Source organism: Euphorbia lathyris, chromosome 9, assembly GCF_963576675.1.
Source record: "Euphorbia lathyris chromosome 9, ddEupLath1.1, whole genome shotgun sequence".
NCBI lineage: Eukaryota > Viridiplantae > Streptophyta > Magnoliopsida > Malpighiales > Euphorbiaceae > Euphorbia > Euphorbia lathyris.
The window spans coordinates 48,623,045-48,634,033 of NC_088918.1; the positions used below are offsets into that span (position 1 = coordinate 48,623,045).

The 10,989-nt window shown below is 34.9% G+C and overlaps 1 protein-coding gene across 1 annotated transcript; it reads left to right on the forward strand.

Moving 5' to 3' along the window:
- The first annotated feature begins 2,945 nt into the window (after positions 1-2,945).
- Positions 2,946-4,308, forward strand: LOC136205240 (jasmonate-induced oxygenase 2-like). Its single transcript, XM_065995751.1, has one exon. The coding sequence runs from the start codon at positions 2,978-2,980 to the stop codon at positions 4,031-4,033; it is 1,056 nt and encodes a 351-aa protein (XP_065851823.1). The 5' UTR covers positions 2,946-2,977; the 3' UTR covers positions 4,034-4,308.
- Positions 4,309-10,989: the final 6,681 nt, after the last annotated feature.

The window sequence follows — 10,989 nt, forward strand, 5'->3', positions numbered from 1 at the left end:
AGAAACATGCTATCTTGAATATATATCAATGGAAGGTTTACAAATCTAACAAATCTATATTTGAAGTTAGATGTATATACATTGAAAAATGTAAATGTTGGGCTAGAGGTATTGTGATACCGGGTTCTGAAATGTTCAGGCTTCGAATGATGGATGGTATCGATCAACACACTTGTCCAAGAGATCAGATATTACCACATCACAGACATGTGGGGAAATGAGTTGCAGGCACACTACTTATAGATAAGTTTGATCTCTCGAATCGAGTGTACCGACCAATTAACATTGCTGAAGATTTTCAAAATGATTACAAAATTAACATCTCTTACATGTAAGCCTGGAGAGCAAGGAGTTGGGTCGTAGATGCTTAAAGTGGTTCACCTAAAGATTCATCCATGTTGTTACATGATTACTGTACGATATTGAAGGTTAAGAACCCGGGTACGGTGATACATATTGAAACAGATGATGACGACCACTTCAAATGCCTTTTCTTAGCTTTTGGTACTTCAATTAGAGCGTTTAAAGAACACATCCGTTCAGTTCTTTGTGTTGAAAAAACCTTTTTAAAAGGTAAATATCCCTGGTGTTTGTTGTTGTTGGTAAAGATGGTAACAATAAGATTTTTCCACTTACATTTTAGATTGGACATAGGGAAAGTAACGAATCATGGACGTGGGTTTTGACCAAGGTAAAGGAATGTATCAACGATGTCCAAAATCTAGCCATAATATCAGACAGATACAAGAGCATTGAACATGCATCGAATTTGGTTTTCCAAATGCCATACATGGAGCTTGTGGATTTCATTTGAAACAAAATATAAATGCGAACCCAAATTCATAAAATGATAACCCCATGTGTTCACATTTTATGAAATGCGAACCCCATTTTATAAAATGCGAATAGGAAAGATTGAAAATGAGGATTTAGATTATCAAACAAAGCTTTTTTTATTAAGAATGAGAACCCCTAGGAAGTTGTAATGTTCACATTCAAAATCTACTTCTACTTGTTCTTTATTGTTCTTAGTTTATTGTTGTTTGTTCTTCTTTAGTTTAAATTACCTACTAGATTAGAAAGAAGATGGATGAAGAAGAAGGTTAAGTTGAAGAAGATGGGGTTGAAGAAGATGAAAGGTTTGTAAGAGTATTTTTGAAAAAATGTATTGGAGGAGTCTAGTTTCGTAGCATATGTCTAAGTGAGTCTACAAATGTAAATGGACTTCTCCTAAGGTCTAATTTCATAATGTACCATTTTTTTATGGAATAAACTTCATTTTATTAAACTATTGACTACAGTGGTTAAACTTTATAACTACCCAATCATAAGGGATCCACCAATGACAAGAGATACATCAATCAATTAAATTCTAAGGACAATGTGCAAAAATACCTCTAATGTTTACATCCAGGAGCAATTTTACCTCCAACATTGGTAGTTAAGAGCAATTAACATTGACAAGTTAGGTCAATTCCAGATATTATTATACAACACACACATTTTATTCCTTATTCTACACTAATTACATGTCCGTTGTTTCCAAAAAAAAAATCATACTTTTTTAGATTTAATAATTGAATTAGAGATTAATATTTTTAAATTCGGTAAACTATTTGAATTTTTTTGTCCAACTCGTACAAAATACGATATATTTTTTACATTTCTTTTGATTTTTTTCCACGTCTAATCATATGTTTGTTATCTGTTACTAATTAGTGATAAAATAACGTATATATGAAGTGTAAATGATAAGATTCATGATCGGGAAGACAATTTGATGAATTACTTTTCAAGTTAAATCAATTTATCAACATCATAGGTAAAATTGCTCTTAGCTGCCGACGTTAAGGGTAAAATTGCACCATTTAGACGTTAGGGGTAAAATTGCTCTTGATTCTAAGCGTTGGAGGTATTTTTGCACATTATCCCTAATTCTATCATATTAAGGGATAAGGTGTAAAAATACCTCTAACGTTTACGATCAGAAGCAATTTTATCAATGTTGGCAGCCAATAACAATTTTACCCCTAACGTTATCAATTTGAGAAATAATTCATATAATTGTCTTCTCGGTCATGCATCTTGTGATTTACACTTCACGTGTAAGTTTTATCACTCATTAGTAACGAATCATAAATATATGACTAGATATGAAAAAAAAAATTAAAAAAATTAAAAAATATATTATCTATTGTACGAGTTGGATAAAAAATTCAAAATATTTCACCGAATTTATAAATATTAATTTCCAATTCTATTATTAAATCAGAAAAAAATATGATTTTTTTTAAACGAGTTGATATGCATGATTCATAATAAAAAAATAAAATATCTGTGTTTTATAATAATATCTGAAATTGATCAAACTTGTCAACGTTAGGGATAAAATTGCTCTTGATTGCCAACATTAAAAATATTTTTACATTTTATCCCTTATTTTAATAAACTACTCAATATCTATTGAATGGTTGACATCTGTGTAATATATTAAATTCACATCAATGGTAGAAAGTTTGATGCTTTCTATGCTTACTTTGTTTTTGGCAAAGTAAAGTATCATTGGATGAGCTTACTTTGTCAAAGTTCGTCACAATCCAATGATGGAAAAAACAAAGTAAAACTTATTTTGTCAAAAATAAAGTAAACGTAGCCTAACCTTTAATTAAATACTCAAGTGTCCACAATAAGAGTGAATTACATTTTATGGCAAGTCATTAATATTAATTGATGTGCGGGAGATTCAATTTTGTGAAGTTAGGGTGTTCCATAGGTGTCTAAGTGAATTTGTTTTCCACGTTGTCCTAATAGTAATAATTTATTTTGTTTTGTTTCTTTGTCCTTTAGCATTTATATTATATTAATATAATGAGAGGAAAAGAAAGAGTTCACGGCGCCGAAAAGAAAGACGGGTAAAAATGGGTATAAATAGGAGGTGGAATTAGGAAAAGGATGATTGAGTTAAAAGAAAGAAGAAATGGAAAGTTGGCCAGAACCGGTGGTTCGAGTTCAATCGTTAGCGGAAAGTGGGATTAAGCAAATACCAGAACGTTACATAAAGCCAGTTGCACATCGATATCGGGCATTCAAGAATAAGAAAATGAATATCCCAGTTATAAATTTGGAGAATGCATTTTCAGAGGATGAAGGTGTGCGTGAGGAGACCCTACAAAGCATCTCAAAGGCTAGCAGAGAATGGGGTTTTTTTCAGATAGTAAATCATGGTGTGAGGCCTGAATTGTTGAAGAGCATTCGTCAAGTGTGGCGTGACTTCTTCAATTTGCCCCTTGAAAGTAAGCAGCTGTATGCTAACTCTCCTTGTACTTATGAAGGCTATGGAAGTCGTTTGGGTGTTGAGAAAGGAGCTATTCTTGATTGGAGTGATTATTTCTTTCTTAATTCTATCCCAAGTCAAAACAACTGCCCTTCCTCATGCAGGGGTTTGGTAGCTGAATACGGAGAACAACTAGTTCAACTTGGTGGAAAACTTATGAGGATATTCTCAAATGACCTTGGATTGGATGAAAATCATCTACTAAAGGCTTTTGGTGGTGATGATGATGATATTGGTGCATGTCTTAGGGTCAATTTCTATCCAAAGTGTCCTCAGCCAGACCTTACATTAGGTCTATCTCCCCACTCAGATCCTGGTGGTATCACCATTCTACTTCCCGACCATGAGGTGTCAGGACTCCAAGTTCGTGTCCCTGGAGAAGGAGAAGACAATTGGCTCACCGTTAAACCCCTACCCAATGCCTTTATCATCAACATAGGAGATCAGATGCAGGTTTTAACCAATTCTATATACAAGAGTGTAGAGCACAGGGTCATAGTCAATTCAAAGAAAGACAGACTCTCTCTAGCCATGTTTTACAATCCTAGAAGCGACTTAATCATCCAGCCTTGCCAACAATTTGTAACAAAGGAAACCCCTGCTCTTTATCAACCTATGACTTTTCATAACTACAGAACTTACATTAGGACTAAAGGTCCATCCGCCAAGAAACTACTTCAATCCTTCATATCTCACTAAACTTTTTTTCTATTCTATTACTACTTTATGTAATCATTCTCTTCTCTTTATTATCTCCTTAAACAGTTCTATTTAATAATTCCTTTGAACCTACAAATTTCATGTCACAACAACAGATTCATTTTCTAATCTTCAAATTCCTCTAAAAAAAAACATTGTCCCACCACCATCTATAGCTATATTATATTCATTTTTAAGAATGGATACTTGTATGGTCGAATTGGGTTTTGGAGTTAGAAAATGGTGAATTACAGACCTTCAAGTTCTCCGATTAAGATATACTACTTTTTTATGGTCCAATTGGGATTTTTTTGATAGATTTCCAAATGTTTAAGACTTCAAATCAGAGTAAGAAGAAAATAGGCTGATCAGAACCGCTAAGGAAAGAACAGAGCTTCAAAATACAATTGACTTCTCTTAAAATACCAATTTTGATCTAATCCGTTTTCAATTTTATATACATGCACCACACAAAAGCAACCAATAAATGTAGAATTATAAATTACATCACAATTTTTACGTGAAAATCCTATACATTTATTTTAGTCTGAAAACAAATCTATTATCCATTAAAAAAACAAATCTATTAAATCTGCAAGACAGATAAACGTTAGTTGCAAGACATTGGGACATGTCTTCGTATTTATACTACGACGCCAGACTCGATAAAATACGACTCAGTCATATCCTATAGTACTAGCACATCAACATTGCATTCAATCCGCACCCTAGACATATATATTCCAGTGGGTTAATTTTTTTTCTAAACCCGTTATCCCGTAATTAATCGAGTATTACGTGTAAAACATTTAAATGGTCATTTTAATCTATTGGAATTGAAAAATAACGAAAACAGCATGAACAACCCAAAGCTGATCGGCTATGGTAAAACAAAACAAGCAGATTTCGGGGCGTCTAGACCCATAGTTGATCGTCTATAGTAGGTGGCCGATCATCCATCTTCACAAATTCCCAAACTTTCTTCTCCATTTTCCAGAAGTAGCATTAAAAAAAGATGAATTAAACACACATAAACACCAAAAGAGAGGCTTTTAAACCCTTTAGAGATTTACCTTCCGAGCTTTGAGCCAGCTTTGGAAAGACGCGGACTCACGAACGAAATCGAACAGGAACCGACAGCCGAAACCCATGAAGAGTGACTTAATTTGGTGAAATTAGATTACAATAGAATGAAATGTGCTAATGTGATGATTATAAACATGCCATTGCCTATTACAAATGATTCTACCCTTGATTTGGTGTTTACCCAAGTAAAATCAACAAAAAACTCGGTTTCCACTTACTCTCACTCTCTCTTTTTAAAAGCTCTGTCTTTTGTAAAACTCTCTCTAACTTCTGAATCTCTGATCCCTAACTTCTGAAGCCCATCTTCCCTTCTATAATTCGTGCCTTACTCTCTCTCTCTCCTCAATTTTCTATAGAGTGCCTTGAACTCAGGGAGTTGTGGGAAAACTCCCATAAATGACGACATAGTCGATTGACTATGTCGGTGGTGATCGGCCATGACCTACTCAGAAAACTAATTCATTTAATTACATGTCATCTAACTTAGCTATGGTTGATCAACCATGGTACATAGCCGATCGACCATGCCCTAAAAACCTCTAAAGTTTATAAAACGACTCGAGTTTTGATCCATGACCATACAACGTGATGTGGGGTCTACCTATAACATGTTGGGCAGAGGCAACTTAATTTCATCACTAGTGTTGAAAAAGTCCGTCCTCACATGCTGCCTCCCCGATTAAGCACTTTTTAAAGCCAATATGGCGACCTCCGATCTTGGTGCTGAAACACTTAATCTTCAAAAAGAGCACGGTGAGAGGGAAAAAATAAGCAAACCTGAGTGGCCGACTATCCTCTCGGTGTAAACTTGATCTATCTATGGTTGGGGTAGTCTACATCCGTCGCCTTCTCCTGACTATTCTCATTATTTCTCAATCGATATCTTCAAGGAAAAAAAAAATATACTTTTGCCTCCTCGATTGAGAATAAAAGAATGATTATAGTAGAATGGTTTTTTTTTTCATCTCTTCCAAATAAGATCCCTTATCTTGAGGAAATGATTAATCTCATCACAAAAATCCAAAATAACATAAAAAAAAATTGGTTGAGTTTGAATTGGACCTTTTTGACCTCGTCCAAGAGGTTTAGATTGAGGAAGTATCGGTTGTAATGACTTGCCTTCAGATCTGCTCGGGACCGTTAGCTTCCATATCGGGGACAAGTAGTCCAAGCATCTATGTCCTGGAAATTCTATGATAGGTTTCCCTCTGGAGTCCCTAAATAAGGGCGATGAGAAGACTGTTGAGAAGTGCAAGCTCGTGAAGTTTCGCTTTATTTAACAGGTCACGACTAGGTGGGAACATGTATCTGATTACCTCATCCCTTTGCCATGGATTGATTGAGTTTGGACCATGTTTGTGTTGGTGTGCCCTAGTTCATAGGCATTGGTTCTATGATATGTATTAAACATTTTTGTATAATATTGAATACATTGTATAAGTGTTTTATGCATAAAGGCAATAATTCATAATGTTTATATCTTGTGTTGTGAAACATGTATGAAGTATCCGTTGATTGATAATCATAAACTATCTGAGACCTGTTGTAAACACTGAGTCGGAGGACCAATGAAGAAAACCCACGATGAACAGTTGAGACGGTTGATTCCATTAAATCCATAAATTTTAGAAAATAAAAAAAAGAGTCAAATCAATAAAAAAGGAAAAGTCGCGGAGAACGACGATTGTGAGTCCCACGAGCAACCTCGATTTCTCCCGACGAAGCGAGTGTTGCAATTCGTCGGGCACCCTGGTGTTTTACGGACGAAAAAGGCTCGAGGGGGGAATCGCCCCCGGACCGTCGACGCCCCGCAAAGGGAACGTCACCCGCAGTCGCCAGGTAAGTGCCCCGCGTTGGAGTGCACAACCAACGAACGTTGGGCGGACGCGCAATTGGCGCTGGACGTGCGCCCCGGCAGCTGGGCGTACGCCCAGCGCCTGCGGGGCGTGCGTCCCGCAAGCTGGGCGATCGCCCAGCACGTTGGATGTACGCCGAAGTGTTGGGCGTACGCCCAACAATTAACATTGGGATCCGCGCCTAGAAAATGCACGGATCCCAATGTATTGAGGGAAGGATTTTTTTGGGGAAAAAATTTATTTTTCTAAAAAGAATTAAAATTTGAAAAAAAGTTAAAATTGAATATTGGACAAAATACAAAAACACCAAAAACCATAACTCGTGGAATCAACCGATATTTCGACTGTCAATTCCGATTCAAGAGGTATCATCTAAGGACTAGACTCATTTAATTTATTTATTTCGTTATTTATTTATTTAATTTATTTATTTATTTATTTTAATTATTCATATTTTATTTATTTAATTTCCGTTTCGTATTAAATAAATATTTGGTTTTGATTTAAAATTGGAAAACCTCGTTTTAAGTCCCAATACGAACCGTGGTCCGGTTTAAAGGTAGTTCGAGACTAAAATGTTGTAGGTCCGTATTTTATAAATGTTTTAATCGACGTTTTTAAATAAAAAAAGGTCATTTTGGGATTCCTCGTAATAAACCGTGACCCGATTCGGGTAGTTCGGGGACCAAAATGATAGAATAAATTAGATCTAATGCTTTCTGTAAATTTGGAATTTTAAAAGGACTAACTCCGTTATTCTCACATTTTTTCCTTATCACGCTTTTGGGTTATTTCTTTGGTTTTTAATTAAAAAGGGGACTAATGGACATCTTTCACACTTTATCTATTATTTGGGCTTATTAGATTAAGGGGTATAATTGAATAATCGGAAAAGTTGTATATAGGGGTATATTAATGTATCAAAGTATATTTTCTTTTTTTTTATAATTAGTAATTCATTTTACTATATATTATATATGTATTTATCTTTCTTAAATATTCCTAATCAAAAGCCTATATACATATACATTTTTAATGAATAGTGTTGGTTTATTATTTTTGGGGTTAACTCATTAACATTTTTAATAGGGTTATGGCCCTTTTGACTTACTAATTACTTTAATGTATTTAATTAATTATTTTGGAGTGTATAAGGTATATGTTATTTATACTTGGGTATTGATGACATATATGTATATATTATTTAATCTTCTACCTTCTTATTCTTTATGTATACACATTTTACTCATTATTTCATAATATAAATTCTTTTATGGTTATTGTTACTTATAGTTATTTAGGATTATATGATATAGTTTACCCTTTTCATTCTATTTTTATTACTAATTTATAGTTATAATTATTATTTTCTTACTATATGTATATTTATTCTTCTTCTTCTGCTATCTATATGTATATATATTAGAGATAATGGTTTTGGGGTTGATATTTGGGTCATTTAATGCATTTAATTGTTGTAATTATATTGGTATGGATTAAGTAGGAAGTAGGGATTAAATTGCGAGAAAATGGGAGGATTAAGTCACAAAAAGAAAATTTTCCAATTTCGCTATTTAAATTAGAAATATTCAAATGCCTTCAAAAATGTAATTAAAAGGTTTTTTATTCTTATTATTTTAAAACGTCTTCCTAAAATATCACGTTTTGAAACTTTAATCTGTTCCAACGGAGGATTAAGCGAACATTATAATTAAAAGCATTTTCGGTAAATAATGGAGTTTTTAAATCAACTTTCTATCAAAAACGATTTTGCACAAAATAATGGACTTGTATATCTAACCACGTTTTTTTTCAAGAGATTTTTACTTCATGTTTTGAAATGCTTAAGTCGTTCCAACGGCGTACTTAAGCAAAAGCATGTGAATCAACGGGGTTTTGAAACGTGCCTAAATCGTTCCAACGGCGATTGAAGCATGAACCATGTATATAGCTTAGGAAAATATTCATTTGTTGTAATCTTTAGATTTATTCATCTTCTTCTCTTCTCCCCCTAACGTGTATTAATTCATAAAATGGGTGATTCTTTAATAAAATGGCTTTCAATAATATATGCTCAAAACGATTTTCAAAACGAGAAAGAAAAGGTTTCAAATGAATTTTAAACTTAAAGAAATGTGTGATTAGTCCGGTAGCGCCTAAAGTGTTAAGCAGGAGGCCGGTGATTCAGAACCGGACGACGTCGAGGTGCCTAGAAGCCTTTCTCCGGAAAGGAGCTAGCCTTCTCGGCTCGTACCCAATTTTTCGAACCCACACCGGTCTTCCGCAAGGAATCGGTGTTCATTTCCCATTCGTGAATGGCGATTCTTCCATACTCCGAGCTCCGGTCCTACCGAGTAGCTTGATTCCCAGATTGGTTGCTTTCGGTGCCAATCACATCATTGTCGTTAATGGTGTCTACCCTCTGGGCTCACTGGGCGAGGCCTGGCACCTACAGTGGTGACTCTGCTGGGGAAGTAGAGAAATTGATTCCGAAAGACATTTATTAAGCAAAATGGGGACGGATCATATTATTTCTTTTCGTATGCATTCATTCGTATTATTGCAAACCTTTTGGGTAATTTTCACGAAACTTCTAGCGAGAGTCCACTCATCACTCGAAAGAAGCTAGCGTAAGTTCCCCCTTATAGTAAGGCGTCGAAGGGTCCCCATCCATTCGATAGGGGCGAATTCGTGCGTTCCTATAAGGTCCTGCGATGAGCCGTGTCAGCATATAGTAGCCTTAGAAGTTTCCCTTAGGATTACCCGTTACCATTTTTGATGTGATAAATGGATCAATTCATGTTTTCAAATTGCCATGATACGTGTCTAATCCTAAAATACGTAAAGAAAATGAAATAATACATTAATATATACTCTTAAACCGATATATAAACTACCCCAAAATATCGAAATGATTTGAAAAGATGACTTAATCACCTCGTATGAATGAACTTGTGCTGTCCGCCTGGTCCTTTCCCGTTGTCCCGAAGAATGCACATTTTCAAGAAATACGTTATGATTTAAGCACACATTAGTAAAGATCGGTTTGGTGTTGAGAATAGTCATATCTCAGTTCAAAGGAATATATGGATGGTAGCCGTTATTCACATTCTTTAAATACGTTGGGATAAAACGAAATTATGACAAAACGAAAACGAAGAAAATTTCTATTTTGAACGACCTCGTTGTAACGTAAAGAGTTTCGTGACCGTGGCCCATCCCTTCCGAATTAAATACGAGCTCTTACGTTACACCTTGTGTTGTTCTAAAGAGAAATGGACGTATCCACAAAAGTGAGTAAAAGATAAAACGACCAAAATCATTTCGTATTTACGATATACATCAATCCTGAGGGTGGTTAAAAAAATGAACCAATGTCGTTAAATACATGCCTCAAACTGGTATATACGTCGTCTGAAATCATGGAAGCTGAATTAAGCTAAACCGCATAATCACGCCATATGGACGAGACTGTACTTTTGACTAATGGCTCGATCATTTCGACCGTTACTGAAGTTACAAGAAATATGGTTTGATTTGCATGTTTGTTTGATTCGTGCCTAAATAAGGACGGTAATAGCCCTATTTCGAATAAACATGCGATTAAACGAAACATTGATTTTATATAACCATGTTGAGATGATATACCCTATGAATCAGAAGAAATAAGGATTTGTTTCTAGCCAAAATATCGTTGTTCGCTCGAATAAGACTCACCATCTTTTTATGTATCAAAACGAGCAGAAGAACTTTGGTGCTAGAAACAAACGCGTTATGCGATGATTCTGTTCCCTAAAAATAAAATCCAAAAGTGATACAATCACCAACGAACACACGGTTATGTCTCTCGATAGATCCCAAAAGATCTCGTTGTAATCCAAAAATCGAGACACGAACCTACATGAACAAAAAGGGAACAAACCATTGTCAAAACGAATAATTGAACCAAAAGAATAACTCGTACCATGTCTAAATTCGAGATACGCTTGAAAGGGAATCAAAACCCGGACTAAT

What these genes read in the sequence shown, in the direction of transcription:
- LOC136205240 (XM_065995751.1), top strand. Translation starts at nt 2,978, where the DNA reads ATGGAAAGTTGGCCAGAACCGGTGGTTCGAGTTCAATCGTTAGCGGAA.